The sequence below is a fragment of the Oncorhynchus tshawytscha genome, linkage group LG32 (genome assembly GCF_018296145.1).
Source record: "Oncorhynchus tshawytscha isolate Ot180627B linkage group LG32, Otsh_v2.0, whole genome shotgun sequence".
NCBI lineage: Eukaryota > Metazoa > Chordata > Actinopteri > Salmoniformes > Salmonidae > Oncorhynchus > Oncorhynchus tshawytscha.
Window position 1 is genome coordinate 14832915 of NC_056460.1, and position 19995 is coordinate 14852909.

General features: G+C 43.7%; 1 protein-coding gene across 3 annotated transcripts in view; it reads right to left on the reverse strand.

Annotated features, from left to right (window-relative positions):
• Positions 1-13495, reverse strand: part of LOC112235426 (potassium voltage-gated channel subfamily KQT member 5) — a 160844-nt gene extending 147349 nt beyond the window's left edge. The window contains exon 1 of one of the 3 annotated variants that reach the window (XM_042310720.1): positions 12207-13495. In XM_042310720.1, coding sequence (XP_042166654.1) covers positions 12207-12553 — 347 coding nt within the window. In that variant the 5' untranslated portion in view covers positions 12554-13495. The remainder of the gene's footprint in view (positions 1-12206) is intronic. The other 2 variants (XM_042310718.1, XM_042310719.1) reach the window with 2 other exon arrangements.
• Positions 13496-19995: the final 6500 nt, after the last annotated feature.

Consider the following 19995-nt stretch of genomic DNA (forward strand, 5'->3'; position numbering starts at 1 on the left):
ACAACAGTGGTAGGCTTGATTACCAACAACGACGAGACAGCCTACAGGGAGGAGGTGAGGGCCCTCGGAGTGTGGTGTCAGGAAAATAACCTCACACTCAACGTCAACAAAACTAAGGAGATGATTGTGGACTTCAGGAAACAGCAGAGGGAACACCCCCATCCACATCGATGGAACAGTAGTGGAGAGGGTAGCAAGTTTTAAGTTCCTCGGCATACACATCACAGACAAACTGAATTGGTCCACTCACACAGACAGCATCGTGAGGAAGGCGCAGCAGCGCCTCTTCAACCTCAGGAGGCTGAAGAAATTCGGCTTGTCACCAAAAGCACTCACAAACTTCTACAGATGCACAATCGAGAGCATCCTGGCGGGCTGTATCACCACCTGGTATGGCAACTGCACCGCCCTCAACCGTAAGGCTCTCCAGAGGGTAGTGAGGTCTGCACAACGCATCACCGGGGCAAACTACCTGCCCTCCAGGACACCTACACCACCCGATGCTACAGGAAGGCCATAAAGATCATCAAGGACATCAACCACCCGAGCCACTGCCTGTTCACCCCGCTGTCATCCAGAAGGCGAGGTCAGTACAGGTGCATCAAAGCTGGGACCGAGAGACTGAAAAACAGCTTCTATCTCAAGGCCATCAGACTGTTAAACAGCCACCACTAACATTGAGTGGCTACTGCCAACACACTGTCAATGACACTGACTCTACTCCAGCCACTTTAATCATGGGAATTGATGGGAAATGATGTAAATATATCACTAGCCACTTTAAACAATGCTACCTTATATAATGTTACTTACCCTACATTATTCATCTCATATGCATACGTAGATACTGTACTCTATATCATCGACTGCATCCTTATGTAATACATGTATCACTAGCCACTTTAACTATGCCACTTGGTTTACATACTCATCTCATATGTATATACTGTACTCGATATCATCTACTGTATCTTGCCTATGCTGCTCTGTACCATCACTCATTCATATATCCTTATGTACATATTCTTTATCCCCTTACACTGTGTATAAGACAGTAGTGTTTTTTTTTGGAATTGTTAGTTAGATTACTTGTTCGTTATTACTGCATTGTCGGAACTAGAAGCACAAGCATTTCGCTACACTCGCATTAACATCTGCTAACCATGTGTATGTGACAAATAAAATTTGATTTGATTTTTGATTTGGTTATTTGTCCAAATCCTCATAACGCTCTCTCAGACCAAGGACAGAAGGAGCTCAAGCTCGTCGTAGCTTTTAAGTTCTATTTAGGATATTTTCCAATTTGCCAGTAGACAGCATTAATAGCCTCAAAAAAAGGAGTTATTTGTCCAAATATGTCCAAATCCACATAACATGCTGTCAGACCGAACACTTAGCCCCCGAAATGAGTCAAGTAGCCTCCCCTCCATCTCCCTCAGAGACTAGCATCTGCTGGCCCCATTTCTCCCCCATTTGTGATTAAAGCTGGAGGAACAGAAACAACAACAACAACAACATCAGCACAGTAAAGGAGGCAGCTAACAAGACAACAAAACCAGGAGAGGACAGATAGCCGACGCACGTGCTCCCTCCCTAGAGCTCTGCTACCCGACCCGAGCCCAACAGACCCTCGACATTATACATCGGGTTCGGGGTGGGTAGGGATGATTTTTCATCACTAACCAGGGAACGGGTAGGGCTGTGGTATCACTAAATTGATCACTAACGTTTTGAAGCTGAGCCGTGCTCTGCTGTAGTACAGTCCTATCTGACTATCATATCATGGTGTAAGAAGTGCTTCACATATAAAACAGGAGAGAAAATAATAACGTTGAGTTCTGAGTTTAGAGTGACGGAGAAGTAGCTAACAGCTCACTGCTCTCTCATGTATCGTCACTGAGCAGCCCAGGCCGAGCCGTTGCTATGGATACTTACAGACTCAGTGCGGGCGAGTGGCAGACAGAGAGGAGCAGCTAATGGATTTACGAACGGAGGAAGTTATTGCTGATTTCGGTGTTCAGGCAGGGCCTTAAATTGTCGCCCGCATGGGTACTGCTCAGGCTTTAAATTCATGCTCGTACAGGGCTCTATTCCTCCCTCCTGGCTCACAATGTCTGTGTCCTCGCTATGGTAGTTCGCTCCTCAATATAATTAGCCGCTCATGCTAGCTTCCACGGCCGTGCGCCGTGACAGCGGTTCAAACAAACAGTATCTCCATCGGCCATGGGGTTAGAGAGCAGTGTCGGAGAAGCCCCGTTGGCAAAGGCAGAGTGAGGCTTTAGCCCAGAGAGAGGGACAGCGATGGGGGATCTCTGCAGTTATACCCGACTAGCAGTTGAGAGTATGTCATCGAGCGGGATTTGTTTTGTTGTTGTTGTTGTGTTGGTCACAGTGGGAGATAAGAGGAGAAGAGACATAATATCAAAGAAACAATTGGGGTGGAGAGAAAAGAAGGGAAGGAAAGAGAGAGATGGGTTAGTTGGAGAAACAGGCGGGAGGATTTGCAGAGAACAAAACGGCAAAAGAAAGAAAGAAGGATCAAAACAGAGATGATGATGATGATGGCAAAGAACTGGGTAGTGGGGTACTTTTCTCAGTAGTCCCGAAACTGATGGAGAGCCCAGATATGATTGGCTGTGCCCTTGTCAGTTACACAAACCTCCCATAAGCAAACTGAAAGTGAGCCTCTACGTAAAACGACAAGGTCTGGGTGTCATTGAGATCAAACAACGTCGCACAGCTTTCTCAGAACCTAAGGTCATGTGGGAGGAAAATGGTTGAGATGTGGTTTGGGTAAATGAGTGAGGTTTGTTTGTTAGCTAAAGCAACGTGCGCCTGTGTGGAAGTGCCCTGTGTGTTTCTATGTTTGTGGCTAGGCCATCTCTAAAAACAGTTATGTGGAAACTCCCTCAGTGCAAACATAGTCCTGAAATTAGACACCTGTGTTTCGGAGGCCATTCATAGTGACTCACATAGGCATATAGGGCTATATGGAAGTAAATGCACAACTACATGCTAGAACCTGTACAGCGTACAACTACATGCTAGAACCTGTACAACGTACAACTACATGCAGGGATGTCTGATAACATTACGTTTCCTAAGTCTGATGATTCGTGTGAGAGTCTGACAGGTTTTTAACAAGCTAAGTTCAAGGTGAGTTCTTTACAGAAGTAGGACTGGATCTTCAACCTTACGGAGTTCGATACATCTGGTGTAATCTTATTTCATGAATCATCCAATTCGGACGATGTGTGTGTGTGTGAATTTAGCTAGTCCAAGGAGAGGCCTTGATCAAAGCCTGTGTGATACAGAAGCAGGCTATGCAGAAAGCCATATATAAATGTTGTCAACAAGGAGAGCAGGTCAGAAAAAAAAAAATATATATATAAAGATTTAAATATGATTTAAATATAATTAGCATGTTAAAACGTTTTGTCACACAAGCGGGATGTTTGGCCACTTGGGTGGATGAATGGGGAGAACATTTTTGTGGCACGTCTTCAGAGCACGAAGGCTATAACACTCCCCCGCCTGTGCTCTTCTTGGGCCCAACACAAACACACACACACACTTGCACACTCCTACTGCAGACGTCTCAAGCAAGCAGTGGCGTAAATTGCTAAAGTCAAAATAATTTAAAGTAGTATTTAAGTCGTTTTTTGGTGTAGCTGTACTTTATTTTTTCTATTTTTGTCAACTTTTACTTTTACTTGACTACATTCCGAAATAAAATAATGTACGTTTTACTCCATAAATTGTCCCTGACACCCAAAAGAACTCGTTATATTTTGAATGCTTAGCAGGACAAGAAAATGGTCCAAATCACACGCTTATCAAGAGAACATCCCTGGTCATCCCTACTGCCTCTGATCTGGTGGACTCACGAAACAAACATTCTTGCTGGAGTGTGCCCCTGGATATCTTTAAATTTAAAAAAACAAGAAAATGGTGGAGTGTGGTTTGCTGAATAATTAGAATTTGAAATGATTTATACTTTTACTTTTTGATATTGGGGTGGCAGGTAACTTAATGGTTAGAGCATTGGGCCAGTAACCGAAAGGTTGCTAGATCGAATCCAGCTAACACACTGTCATTATAAATAAGAATTTGTTCTTAACTGACTAGTTAAATAAATAAATACATATTTTAGCAATTACATGAACTTTTGATATTTAAGTACATTTAAAACCAAATACTTTCAGACTTTTACTCAAGTAGTATTTTACTGGGTGACTTCACTTTTACTCAAGTAGTATTTTACTGGGTGACTTCACTTTTACTCAAGTAGTATTTTACTGGGTGACTTCACTTTTACTCAAGTAGTATTTTACTGGGCGACTTCACTTTTACTCAAGTAGTATTTTACTGGGTGACTTCACTTTTACTCAAGTAGTATTTTACTGGGCGACTTCACTTTTACTCAAGTAGTATTTACTGGGTGACTTCACTTTTACTCAAGTAGTATTTTACTGGGCGACTTCACTTTTACTCAAGTAGTATTTTACTGGGTGACTTCACTTTTACTCAAGTAGTATTTTACTGGGCGACTTCACTTTTACTCAAGTAGTATTTTACTGGGTGACTTCACTTTTACTCAAGTAGTATTTTACTGGGCGACTTCACTTTTACTCAAGTAGTATTTTACTGGGTGACTTCACTTTTACTCAAGTAGTATTTTACTGGGCACTTCACTTTTACTCAGGTATGACTATTGTGTACTTTTTCCACCACTGCAAACAAGCACACACACACACACACACACACACACACACACACACACACACACACACACACACACTTGCACTCCTTCCTTGCATCAACGTCCCTATTCAAGCTTCCTCTCGTCATCACCTCTGTTCTGGCCTTTCTTCAACCAGCCACCGTCTTCTCTGCCGTCAAGTTTGTCTGTCTGACGCTTCTGCTTTGTGTCACGCAGTCTCCTTGTGACTATCAAAACACTCTGTCCTCCTTCAAAAAGACACCTCTCTCTTAACAACTATACATCTTACTGAATCACACCGCCGGACACAGTGTTTACTGGCTCTGCGTCGCTGCGTCTGAATGACTTCACCTTCGCCTGACTGAGCGGGAAGACTCACGCTTTTTTCCATTGAGTCAGAGAGCTAGCCAGTAAACAGTACACATGCCTTCCAATGGGGGAAACAAGGGAGAGTGTATGGGATCTTACTGAATCTATTGCTCTGGATTGGTTAGTCAGTGACACAGTGTCCTGCATGCCATGTTTTAATGAACTTTAAATACGTTTGATTTGATGTGTCTAGGCCGAGGAGCGGCCATTACACTGACAACGTGCACAGCGTAGAATGTGAATAGCATTGGCGCGCCATCACTTCCATTGCAGTGTGCATCAGTGTAGTATGGGCGTGGGTCTTCTTCATTGGTGTGTTGATGAATGCGGGTTTGCTCGAGGCGGGAGAAACCGGGAAAGGACAACATGGCAGTGGAGTAGGCTGATTCCAGGAAGAAGAAGAAGATGTGGCATTTCGACGTGTCAAATTGAGTGACAGATGGATTGCCTGCAGCAGCTCAAGGATATGTCTATTTTATCTCAGTTTCATAAAAAAAAAACTTTCTATAGATTCTGCATGAGGAAATGACTTACTTCCTCAACCATAGAGCGGGGTGAGATTGCAAAAGAAAAATACAGTCTTGCATAACACCTTGGGGTGTGATGCACAGAAGGCTTACTGTCAGTGTTATACCATTCATCCAACATCCACCACAGACCCTGCAACCACCACCCTGGCCATACTCGGGAACGAACACCCTCTCTGGCGAGCTCTCATTGGCTATTGCTGATCACCGTTCTCAAGACGTGTCACTGCACCTCTCCCACTACAAGAGCATTGCAGATTGTGTGTTGATAAAATAAAACACGTTTAAAAATATCGAGAGGTCTGGGACCGCTCAAAGACACGGTCGGTAGCCCTCATGTTGCGTCTCTGATCCGATAACTTTAAACGAGCATTGGTGACAGACGCGCGCCTCGAGTAGGCAACGACATGAGGATTTTGTCTCCGTGCTCAAAAACTTGTCTGGGACAGGTAAATCAGGCCCAAAACCATGTAGTGTACACCCGGGTTTAGCCGCCCCGCATGCCAGCGCAGGAACCGGACGAGCCGGAAGGTTCCATGTGCGTATCCATTTCCCCACGCTTTCCTGCCCCTGACATACTTGCAGGGATAAGATCTCGTTAATCCAAAGGTAAGATGAATGGCGGCACTGTGTCTGAGTGTTGGGGGAGGAGTGGGGCGGGAGTCAGAGGGGGGTAGGCAGAAGGGAAACGAGTCCCTGGCGGACAGTGATGCAGTCAGCTAGGCACAAAGACTGGCTCAGCCCTCAGTCCTGCTCTCCCACTCACAAATGGGAAAATGAAATGGATAAATACATACAGTGCATATCCTGCTTTGGCTCCGTATGCTATCTCATATCATCATGAAGTATTTGAGACTGTGAACGTAATCGTCCATGATCTTATGATCTTAAACCTCGTATACAAATGGAAGAATTTAGTATTTGAAATTGTGATCTTCTTCATGACCCTTGTAGCGGTCGTGTCGTATTAGGGTTCCACCCACTGTTGTTCATGCGATACGGATATATTTGCATGTAAATGACACGGTATGCGTGCTAGGTCAAAGGTCGTAGAGGTAGAGCATGTCAATATGGAGGGTGTAGATCTGGATATTACTAGATTGAAGCCTTGACTAAAGTGCACTTCAGTCTTCTGTGCCTGTCCCTTCTGTCTTGGCAAGGAAAAGGTGAAGGACCCAGGTGGATGAGTGCTTGTAAATAGCGCCTGAAAGCATGGCCAGGAACAAAGGAGGAACTCCTGTGAGTTATCAAAATGCTCACTGAAATAGCCAGGCAAGAATGCATTATGAGACATTGGAATTGGAGTAAACACAAAAACAACATCTTGTGTTGGACTCAGTCATCAGACGAATCCAATTTGGTTCAGGGCCAGGTTGTCTTGGTTTTTAGACATACTGTAGTAAAGTAATGTGATTGAGGGATTGGGGATTTTTTTGTAACCAATTTTTATTGTTGGGGACTAATCACTTCTTTAAATGTCTGAACAAAATAAATGGCAGAGGGATTTTGGGCAAATCCAATTACAAATGATGACTTTCTCCAAGGAATATTTGTGAAACGTAGAAAGTGCTCTGCGAAAACATGACTATCTCCGTAAATCCCCTCTGACATCCACTTCATTCATACCCAGAGTATTCTGAAGTTGTTAGTTAAAGGAAAGGTCATCTCTAGGACGCAGATGAGGAACCAACACAACACACACAGACACCCAGGGCCCCAGGTGTGTGAGTCATGTAAGTAGAGCTTCAGAAGAGTCACGGGAGCTTTTCCAGGTGGGATGGACTGGTTAAAGTCCCCTCTTCAATAACAACACAAATAAACAGGCGTTCTTACATCATGCCTTTAAAAAAAAAAACGGGAAAAAAAAACTATATGAAAGGCATGTCATATATCCTGATTAATTTATCATAGTATTAACATTGCTAATGACCCGATGACAATTGCGATCACGTGTCACATTGAAATTTGGTTGCCTTCGCCTGTCTGCCTTGTTAAACAACTGCGATTTGAAAAGCCTCAAGTTGAAAAAGATGAACATGTACAGTATAGCGCAGACATAGCATAATTTCCAGTTTGATAGTCTATAATAAATCACCAACATTTACTTCCATTGGATATCTAAAAGCTGATAACACAGTGAAGAAGCCATTCAACTGCATATTAAGGCTAACTATTGCCCCTTCACACCAATCACTACAGATGACTCTGTAAGCATTAAGGCAATCACAGTGTAATCCATTACCAATCAGTCTCAGTGTCACAATCTATAGTTAAGCGAGATCGAGGGAGGGGGGGGGCTCGGATATCCTTCATATCTATTACTCTACTATTGCTCATCTCCCCAGGGCTAAAAGAAGTCACTCACTAACTTCCCAGCCATGATCCAACCAACCATGCGCTCCCAAAGAGACAAGCTTCTGCAGTCCAGAATATGATCAACAAATCTGGCCTATCAGATTCACGTGCTCTAATAAAAAAAAACTGACAATGCAGTAATGATGTAATCACCCCCACCCCTTAGTCGCCCGAGTTTGATTGATTAGGATCCCAATTAGCTGACGCCAATGGAGACAGCTATAGTCTTGCTGGGGTGTAGCACATAACGAAGAAATGGACTGTCAACTGTCAACACACACACACACACACACTACATGTCAATGTTTTAAACGTATGTACATTTGAAAGTATTTTATCTGTAATCTTTTACAGATTTTTTTTACACATTATACCTAAATTGCACTGACAATGTTGTCCTCTGCTGCTCATGCAAAACATATTTTGATTTTTTTTGTCTGTAATCTTACAGACAAAATACTTTAAAATTGACATACGTTTAAAACATTGACATGTAGTGTGTGTGTGTGTGTGTGTGTGTGTGTGTGTGTGTGTGTGTGTGTGTGTGTGTGACAGTCCTCCAGCTGTCAACTGCGTTTATTTTCAGCAAACTTAACATGTGTAAATATTTGTATGAACATAACAACATTCAACAACTGAGACATAAACTGAACAAGTTCCACAGATATGTGACTAACAGAAATGGAATAATGTGTCCCTGAACCAAGGGGAGGGGGGGGGGGTCAAAATCAAAAGTAACATTCAGTTTCTGGTGTGGCCACCAGCTGCATTAAGTACTGCAGTGCAGCTCCTCCTCATGGACTGCACCAGATTTGCCAGTTCTTCCTGAGTTACCATACTCTTCCACCAAGGCACCTGCAAGTTCCCTGACATTTCTGGGGGGAATGGCCCTAGCCATCACCCTCTGATCCAACAGGTCCCAGACGTGCTCAATGGGATTAAGATCCGGGCTCTTCGCTGGCCATGACAGAACACTGACATTCCTGTCTTGCAAGGAGTCACGCACAGAACGAGCAGTATGGCTGGTGACATTGTCATGCTGGAGGGTCATGTAAGGATGAGCCTGCAGGAAGGGTACCACATGAGGGAGGAGGATGCCTTCCCTGTAACGCACAGCGTTGAGATTGCCTGCAATGACGACAAGCTCAGTCCGAGGATACTGTGACACACCACCCCAGACCATGATGGACCCTCCACCTCCAAATCGGTCCCGCTCCAGAGTACAGGCTTTGGTGTAACGCTCATTCCTTCGACGATAAACATGAATCTGACCATCAACCCTGGTGAGACAAAACCGCGACTCGTCAGTGAAGAGCACTTTTTGCCAGCCCTGTCTGGTCCAGCGATGGTGGGTTTGTGCCCATAGGCGACGTTGTTTCCGGTGATGTCTGGTGAGGACCTGCCTTACAACAGGCCTAAAGCCCTCAGTCCAGCCTCTCTCAGCCTATTGCAGACAGTCTGAGCACTGATGGAGGGATTGTGCATACCTGGTGTAACTCGGGCAGTTGTTGTTGCCATCCTGTACCTATCCCGCAGGTGTGATGTTCGGATGTACTTATCCTGTGCAGGTGTTGTCATACTTGGGCTGTCACTGTGAGGATGATCAGCTGTCCGTCCTGTCTTCCTGTAGCGCTGTCTTAGGCATCTCACAGTATGGATATTGCAATTTATTGCCCTGGCCACATCTGCAGTCCTCATGCCTCCTTGCAGCACGTTCACGCAGATGAGCAGGGAGCCTGGGCATCTTTCTTTTGGTGTTTTTGAGAGTCAGTAGAAAGGCCTCTTTAGTGTCCTAAGTTTTCATAACTGTGACCTTAATTGCCTACCATCTGTAAGCTATAAGTGCATCATTCACCGTTCCACAGGTGAATGTTCATTCATTGTTCATGGTTCACTGAACAAGCATGGGAAACAGTGTTAAAATCCTTTTACAATGAAGATCTGTGAAGTTATTTGGATTTTTACGAATTACCTTTGAAAGACAGGGTCCTGAAAAAGGGACGTCTCTTTATTTGCTGAGTTTACATGAACAACTTGGGGACGTAAAATGGACACACTCTCTTCATGGGATCATAAAAAAGGACAGCCACCTCCAGAGATGATGACCCCAGACACGATGATATCACTGAGCAATAATACAGTGATGCTTTATGGGTAGTAAGAATATTGTTCTCATTTCTTACATTGCAGTGGGTAGGGAAAGAATGCTCAAATAATGTATCTATACTGTACTGTATCAGAAACACAATACACATAGGCCTACTAGTCTTCTGCATGGTTCAATGGCACAATGATGAGGCATGTTTGGAAAAACATGATCAATTTGATACGCTGCCTGTCAATGCAAAGGAACTATGACCCCACAATTGATCTGCAGATACGCCCAACACACAAACACAAACATGCTCAGAACCCTGCACTCATCCACACACACTTCCTTCCTCCAGCCAGGCTCAGAGAGACAGACCGTGATAACAGCACTGTCACACGCCGGGAAATCAAATGCAGCTGGTCGCCTGGTCAACAAACAGAGGCCATCTGACGGAGACCAGATGGACAGAGACACCGAGGCGCGGTGAAGATGGACTCTTTCCTGTATCTGGTCTGGAGCCACCTCAAGGCCAAACAGAAGACTCATATAAAGTACTTGTATGCTGAACGCATATAGAAGTGATGAAGGCCTATAGAAGCAGAACTCAAGTACTTGCTTAATATCAACACTGTAAGGGCCCAGCAGAATAACCCATACACAGTGCTTATATAAAGAACTCGCATAGAAGTGGTACACAAGAACTCGTATAAGGTGTGCTCATATGAATATATATAGTGCTCATTCTCATCACTGTAGCCTACTCAACATTGTAGTCTGTTACAACATAAGTTTGTTTGTGATCGTGTACTGATCATTGTAGTGTAATGAAGGTTTAAAAAGGCTCCTAAAGTTTGTGTCATTTCAACATAAGTGTCAGACCTGATTAGCCCTAACGAAAAATGTATCAACCCCTACAATTTGTAAAAATATTTAATATACACATACAGTATATACACATGGACTCTACAAGGTGTTGAAATTGTTCCACAGGGACGCTGGCCCATGTTGACTCCAATTCTTCCCACAGTTGTGTCAAGTTGGCTGGATGTCCTTTGGGTGGTGGACCATTATTGACACACATGGCAAACTGTTGAGGGTGAAAAACCCGGCAGCGTTGCAGTTCTTGACACACTCAAGCCGGTGCACCTGGCACCTACCACCATACCCAATTCAAAGAAACTTAAATATGTTGTCTTGCCCATTCGACCTCTGAATGGCACACGTACACAATCCATGTCTCAAGGCTTAAAAATCTCTTCATCTACACTGATTGAAACAGTAGATTTAACAAGTGACATCCACCAAGGGATCATAGCTTTCACCTGGAAAAACCTGGTCAGTCTATTTCATGGAAAGAGCAAGTGTTCCTAATGTTTTGTACAGTCAGTGTAAATACCCACATAATTATTCACATTTCCTGTTGCTGCAGGATTCTTGTCCTGCTGTGAGAAACTGAGTCAAATTTAGACACTGCATCTGTACCGCTCATTGTGTACAATGTTTACTTCACAAAAGCTCTTGAATAATTTGCACATTTCAACAGTGTGAGTCAGTGTGAGGGGGTTTTTAAATTCAGAATTAGCTGTACAATTGGACAGTAAAGTGGTACTGGGTTGTTTGTATGGATGAGATGAATGTATGGACTACATTAGAAACAACCAGGGGTTTATTTTACTTGACATTTCTCTCTGCATTCATTATTGGCATTATGAGTACTCATGGTAGGCTATACAACAGATCAACTTAATTGACCAGGGTTTGGAGATGGGTAGGATCTAGCACAAATAAAACAGCAGCATATGATTGTCTGTTATAAGTGTTCAGTTAATCTGTCTTTTTTTTTGATGAGATATGGTAAAAATACAAAATAAAAAAGAGAATGACTGCCTTTTGGAAAGTCCAAAACCGATTGAAATTATAATTTCAGATCATCATCGGATATCATGGCCCCATTCTTATTCACATTAGATGAATTTCCAAGAAAAGTGTCCAGACATGTATCGTGGTAGAAGTCTACAGGAGCATCTTTCGAGGTGGAGGCAACAGGTGGAGACATGAGCTTCTGACCGATGGCGGAATAAAACAACTGCGCAAGAAGACTTCATACCATGCAGATAGATGTATGAAATGTTTCACTTACACAAACGCATGGTAGATGAACGCCCAGGCTCGTGGTCTCTCCAGCACGTTGTACAGTAAATTTTGCAGCCTTCGGTAACGGACGTTTCTCCGGCCGCTCTGAGCGCTGTATATGAGCGGCTTTCCCAGCAGGCTGAGCCGGGCTCCCTTGTTTCCTCTCAGGCTCTCCGAACCCCCGGCACCTGTAGCACTGGAGGCCGACAGCAAACCGTCCCCGGCACTGGCGTTGTTCATCATCCTTCGGCCGGACTCCACATCCTTCAAGTCATAGCCCTCGGCGCGGTGGCCCGGAGAAGTTTTCATCCAGAGCCCCGTGCCGCCTTCATCTCCGCTGTGGTTGCGGGGCATGGCATCACCAGGGCGGGCATGAAGTGCTGATGTGCAAAGGTCCTCTGGGGCATGCGTGACTGTCTAGGATGTGTAGATGTGGAGCTCTCTGAATGAACAGCAAATGAATTATTCCAGCTCCTCGGCGTTAGATATGAAACCATAGGCAAGGCACGCTGTTTAACCCGTCTGTGTTTTGACCGCCCTCTTTCGCCCTGTCAACAATCAGCACTCCACATTGCAGTGTCGGGTTTTCCACAGCTGTGTGTCGCCTGCGCGTAAACGAAATGCACTAAGCCCGCAATTCTTCAGTGGGCGCGTCTTGAGGTCCAGTTTCAACAAATTGTCACCACTATCCCAGGTAGTTTAAAGGGGAGTTGTAGTCAGCACGACCCGGCTCGTAGGGTTTTGCATAAACACAAATGAAGTGAATTTCTCCGATGAAAGGCGACTTTCTCACCAGCGCGATGAGCTCAGCCTGTTGCTTCCAATATAAATGTCAGCGGCGGAGGCGCACGATGATGGCTGGGGCCAGCGGATACCGCGCATTAAATGCTAAAGAGAACCCACCACACGAATTGTTTCCAATTTAAGCATTTGTTAACGTACTGAAGACAATTCCGTATCTTCAGATATTTTCGAGTCAGCATGTCCTCGTTCCTCGTGCTTGGAAACTGGCAGTATAAACTCAGCTAGCCGCGGAGTCCATAGTGATGAGAGATGTTTCATTGTCAATTGAGCGCTTGAAACACAAGTCGCACTGAAAACCACGATTTTATTCAGTTGGCATTCAGTTTCCCTTTAAGGCAAAAACCATGCAAATAACTAAAGTGAAAAATTACGAGACGCATTTGAATGCTCTATTAAGTAGGCCTAGTCTATAGCTTAATGAATTTTCCATTAAGAAGTAAAAATATATTTCATTCGATGGAAATAATAAACCGCAAACGGTATGACATCTGTATAAAATATCTAGACTACAGTAGCCTACACAGATGAAAAGTCGTTCTGAATTCCACCCGCCGGTGCGCCACCCAAAATGACATTAGACTATAGCAAAAATAATCATTATGAGCGTCTCGGATTTATTAATAATTATGTGAAGATTTCCCACTTATTAATACCCCCCTTCTCTTAGTTCTCTGTCAGCAGCTACTAACACCATGACCACGTGACATGGCCCGAAATAAAATACCGAGACGCGGTGCAGTATAATAACCCACACATTGGATAAGTTGTTATATCTTATACATTTCCCGATTACGTAAATGATAGACTTGGTTGATTAATTGGGGGATGGAGAACTTGGTTAGTTCATTTTGTTCGACCAAAAACAGACAGATCCATTGTTCATTCTTACTGAATGGCCGATTCTGCAAGATGTTGTTTTGCTGTAAAACTGTTGCCTGTAGAGGAAGTTGTGGCATGTGGCTTATTCTTTTTCTCATTCAGTGAACACACATTTCCTTTTGTCTATACCGCAAGCGCTGTAGAAAAGCAGTCACTGTAGTATTCAATACTGCAATAGCACTTCTCAGAACAAGAACATGCTTGTCTGTGGCCTGGTCTCAGATCTGTTTGTGCTCTTGCCAAAACTAAATTTCTCATTGTCAAGCCTAACACAAGGAAGTTAGCATGGTAGCACTAACAGACTGGGTAGCAAGTAGCCTAGTGGTTGGGCCAGTAACAGAACGGTCCCTGGTTCGAATCCCTGAGCCGACCAGGCAAAGTGCCCTAATTGCACTCTAATTGCTCTTTTAAGTCTCTCTGGATAACAGCGTCTGTAAAAATGTAGGTTACTATAGAGCTTATTCAATATGTTTCGTCATCATGTAGGTCGTTTTTGGACATACTGTATATAAGTGCTGACCATGCAGGGACAACACTCGTTTTGATGGCAGAAAGATCATTAAATGACATAAAGGAGAGAGGGGACAATGGAGGATGTTCTCTGGATGACAGCAGGCTCTGTCGTGGCATGAGAGCCTGTACGCGATAGCACCCTGTCGAAGAGTGTGTGTGTGTCTGTGTGACCCAACTACATAGCTCTGACCCTTAGACAGGTCTGTACACACATAGATCTCTCTACTAGAGGTTAGCACCTCTGTCCTTCCAATCCACCCTCTCCAGAACTGCATTGTATATCAGGTGCGGACCGGGACTAGAACTCAGCCCTGACATTTCTAACACACCGGCCCATTTATTCCCTTGAGGCCCCCATTATTAGCCAGATAATGATCATTTTTGTGCAAAATACCCAAGTTAGACAGGCCCACTGGGCTACAAATTGACCAGCCCATCTGGCATTTGCCCGAAATGCCAGAAGGCCAATCCGTCCTTGCTGTTTATGATGGGCAAACAGAGATAAACGCCATCCAGACACGGATGGTCCTCTGACAAAACTACACCATCTGCTGGTGAATACTGGTTAGTTACTCAGTAGGTTATTATATTGCACCGTCTCGGGAAACCATCTTTGTCCCCCATGAAGAATTCGGGGAGGGGACTGTGGATCTGTCTCCGTCCGTTCGTTTAAACGTTCATACGTTAGTCACATGCGGTATCTCAGACAGCACTGGGCCGATTTTGACGAAACCTGGGTGAATGATAGGTCTTGCCATAAAGATCCAGCCTTGTTTTGACAGCCTTGTTTTGAGGTGACATGAATTTACTGTAACTGTTTTCTGGTTGTTTGTTTGACTATATGCTTGAAAACCACAATTCACACATGACACAGTAGGATGGTGTTTCAATTATGCATGGGAAGTGGATTGTGTAATTTAAACTAAACTAAGTATACAATCAATGGCCTTTTTCTTGGCAAATTATTTCAACCAAAACTCAGTACACTGTAAATGCATCCTTTTTTTCCCTAAATCTACAGTTATCGTTGCAACTGGGATATGGGCTGCACCAGTTTCCTGTGCCAAGCCCAATTTCCTGTACCTTCTGAGGTCCTCTTACTCCTAAGAAGGTGTGAGTAGATGCTTCTTAAAGCTGTATATATCCCAGTACTGTACATGCAGTGAAAACTCAGCATATCTCAACAATTCAAAACCCTCAAAGCAGAGTGCACACAGATCTAACATCAGATAACACGAACCTGAATCTTAACATTCTCCATTTAGGAGGATTCTAAATATCTGCCCCTGCATGAGTGGTTAGAGGGAACATCTACTCACTCCTCTGAACACTGGGTGGATGCTAAATCCAATGGGTGGATGCAAGATGCAGAATGTAGGCTAGCTGGGCTGTTCCCAAACTATTCCCCCTTCAATGCACAGAACAAAAGAGGAAGTCAACATAAAGAGAACAAACATGAAAATAATGAACGTAATTATATTTCCCATTTTTCTCTGTGCGTTCTATTACTGATGAACCATAAAGATCATCATCATTTGGCCCTTAATGGAAGAGGTCACTTCCTGGAAGCTGGAAGACAAGTATCTTGACTATATTATGTATGATCTCTGGTCCTCACACACACACACACACACACACACACACACACACACACACACACACACACACACACACACACACACACACACACACACACACCACACACACACACACACACACAGGTCGTGAGCTCTGATCCAGTGACAAGGGCCAGGGGCTAGATTGCCTGCAGATGTTGTTTCGGGGGCCCTCTGCTTTCTTAACGAGAGGATGTGGAACATAAATCTCCGGGGTCCATGTTGCCATGTGTCCTATAAGAGGTCAAACGAGAGGGCATTTTGGTACAACTTCCCCTTTCAGTGAGAGAAACCAACGCAGTCAGCCATGAAGGAACTATTTGAAGGAACTATTTTACAGAGTCAAAGCTGTCCTGCAGAGTTTTCTATGCAAAGTTAAAAACGTTCATAGAGTTGTTTGTGCCATTATTTTACTTACTCTATTTCTCCCCCAAAATACTTGCGTTTCACTTTTTTAGGTAAAAAGATGTGGTCAGAGAAAGTAAATGTACTTTTCATATTCTGAGAGAACTCTCCCACACCAAAGACAACAGTTGGAAAGGGGGACACCCTTCCTTGTAATGTTACAAATGATTAAGGACCGACTGATTCGGTGGGGACTGGCAGAACTAGAGGGCGCCTTGTGCCTTTTTTAATTCTTTAAAACATTGACTTAGTGGTGTTGCCATGATAGTACAAAAATAAAACGGAGTTTATCAGTGTAGGTACTCGGTATAGAGAAGGGGGAAGACACGCTATCCCCCTTAGGAAAGGAGTAGTGTAGCAACCTTAAGCCAACACCTAGCGAGCTCGTTAAGAGGGTCAGACCTGTTGCTGTAATGGTTAAGGCTTTGGCTTGATAATCGCTAGACCTGGGTTTGAGTCCCAGTCAGGGCTACCCTCCTAATTTGCTATAACATAGCTCCATGGTTGCTTTCCTTAACACTGGTCCTAATTGACCCATTTTTTTCAGTTGAAGAGGATCATCTTGAACAAAGTGAGGTGTACAATCACTGATCTACAAATAGTATTCCCTGCCACATAATAAGCTTTGTACAATTAAGATTTGGGAGCTACGCCTCCCCTGGCTTATGTGACCCCCCCACCAAACACTCAAGCACAACCACATTGATTGATTGAAGACAGCTTATGTCAATGAAATAACATTTCCTAAACATTTCTAACTTCAGCAACCCTAGTGGATAAAATCAAATATAAAACTTGTCCTAATGATGACATCCGTGAGATGACACAGAGTCAAAATGTGAACTGGAAGTGCGTCACAAATGAGGCATAATTTGATGGCCATTATTTGGACATGGTCATTTGCAATTCTAGCTTTTGCGAATTCCTTCCATGTTTGTCTTTGTAATGCTTAATTTGTCACAATTTGGAGTCTCTAAGACGTTAGTCCTGGATTTGGTCAGATCTGATTCTAAGGTCTTTCTACTTTCATGTGTAGGATTCAAACGTTGGCCTGTTTTTTTTAAGCTAGACTGATACTGTGCTTGTTCTTTCTTTCTTTCTTTCTTTCTTTCTTTCTTTCTTTCTTTCTTTCTTTCTTTCTTTCTTTCTTTCTTTCTTTCTTTCTTTCTTTCTTTCTTTCTTTCTTTCTTTCTCTTCTCTTTCTTTCTTTCTTTCTTTCTTTCTTTCTTTCTTTCTTTCTTTCTTTCTTTCTTTCTCTCTCTCTCTCTCTCTCTCTCTCTCTCTCTCTCTCTCTCTCTCTCTCTCTCTCTCCCCCTCTGCTCTCTCTCTCTCTCTCTCTCTCTCTCTCTCTCCCTCCATCTCTGTCTCCCCCTCTCTCCCCCTCCTCTCTCTCTCTCTCTCTCTCACTCCATCTCTGTCTCCCCCTCTCTCTCTCTCTCTCTCTCTCTCTCTCCCCTCTCCCCCCTCTCTCTCTCTCTCTCTCCCTGGGAGTTCTGTGAAGCTGCTTTGCTAAGATGCCTATCTGAGGAGACTGACAGAGGGCATGGCAGGGTTGAGTCTGTGGGACCAGAGAAAATATTAGTTTTCCCACAAGCAAGCAAGAAGAAAGGCATATACCCATAGCAACAGATACAACTTATTTTAGAGAGCATTTTCATTTTGACCCGGTTTTGACATAATGTACCACGGTAATTGTGGGTTAAGAGCAATATAGGCTCTCAAAATACACGTTTATGTCATCTAGGATGGAAAATACACTTTGAATATGCATTGGAAGCAGATGGGGTCAAATAGTATTTGAAATCTTTCCAACACTTAAGGCTCTATTCAATCCGTAGCACTGAAGAGATGCTTTATAGCGCGATTGACAATTAAAGGCAATGTTCCCGCGGTCGCTGAGCCTGCATTCATGGTGAACACTGCATACAGTACCGTCGGAAAGTAGTCAGACCCCTTGATTTTTCCTACATTTTGTTACGTTACAGCCTTAATCTAAAATGGATTCAATAAAATAAAATCCGTAGCAATCTACACAAATGTATTACATTTATAAAAAAGAAATAAGTATTCAGAACTTTGCTATGAGACTCGAAATCGAGCTCAGGTGCATCCTGTTTCCATTTATCATCCTTGAGATGTTTTCTTCAAATTGATGGGAGTCCACCTGTGGTAAACTCAATTGATTGGACAGGATTTGGAAAGGCACACACCTGTCTATATAAGGTCCCACAGTTGACAGTGCATGTTAGAGCAAAAACCAAGCCATGAGGTTGAAGGAATTGTCTCTATGAACTCCAAGACAGAATTGTGTCGAGGCACAGATCTAGGGAAGGGTACCAGCAAATTTCTGCAGTGTTGAAGGTCCCCAAGAACATAGTGGCCTCCATCATTCTTAAATGGAAGAAGTTTAGAATCACCAAGACTCTTCCTAGAGCTGGCCGCCCGACCAAACTGAGCAATTGGGGGAGAAGGGTCTTGGTCAGGGAGGTGACCAAGAACCCGATGGTTACTCTGACAGAGCTCTAGAGTTCCTCTGTGGAGATGGGAGGACCTTCCAGAAGGACAACCATCTCTGCAGCACTCCACCAATCAGGCCTTTAAGGTAGAGTGGCCAGACGGAAGTCACTCCTCAGGAAAAGGCACATGACAGCCCACTTGGAGTTTGCCAAAAGGCAAATGAAGACTCTCAGACCATGAGAAACAAGATTCTCTGGTCTGATGAAACCAAGATTAAACTCTTTGGCCTCAATGTCAAGCATCATGTCTGGAGGAAACCTGGCACCATCCCTACTGTGAAGCATGGTGTTGACAGCATCATGTTGTGGGGATGTTTTTCAGCGGCAGGGACTGGGAGACTAGTCAGGATCGAGGCAAAGATGAACGGAACAAAGTACAGGGAGATCCTTGATGACAACCCGTTCAAACATCTCTGGAGAGACCTGAAAATAGCTCTGCAGCAACACTCCTCATCCAACCTGACAGAGCTTGAGAGGATCTGCAGAGAAGAATGGGAGAAACTCCCCAAATACAGGTGTGCCAAACTTGTAGCGTCATACCCAAGAAAACTCGAGGCTGTTATCGCTGCCAAAGGTGCTTCAACAAAGTACTGAGTAAACGGTCTTATGTAAATGTGATATTTCATTATTACATTTTTTTTGTTGAAATTATCAACAATTTCTTAAAACGTGTTTTTGCTTTGTCATTATGTGGTATTGTGTGTAGATTGATCAGGAAAAAATATATATTGAATCAATTTTAGAATAAGGCTGTAACCTAACAAATGGGGAAAAAGTCAAGGGGTCTGAATACTTTCTGAAGGCACTGAATGTCGGCTCAACCGGAATTGATTTTTTACAGTTGTACGCGGATCTTCCGCGACACCTCCGCGATAGGGATTGAATCCAGCCCTTAGTGTTTGCTTTAGCCTGCCTGGATTGTCAGGTGGGCGGGGTTTGCAATTTTGAGAATTGGTTCCATTCTATCAGACAAGCTCAATCACGCCCAGTTGAACTGTTTCAAATGGTTTTATATAGGACTTGAACCCAGGTATGGTAGGAGGAGAGGGTTGACAGTGGAACA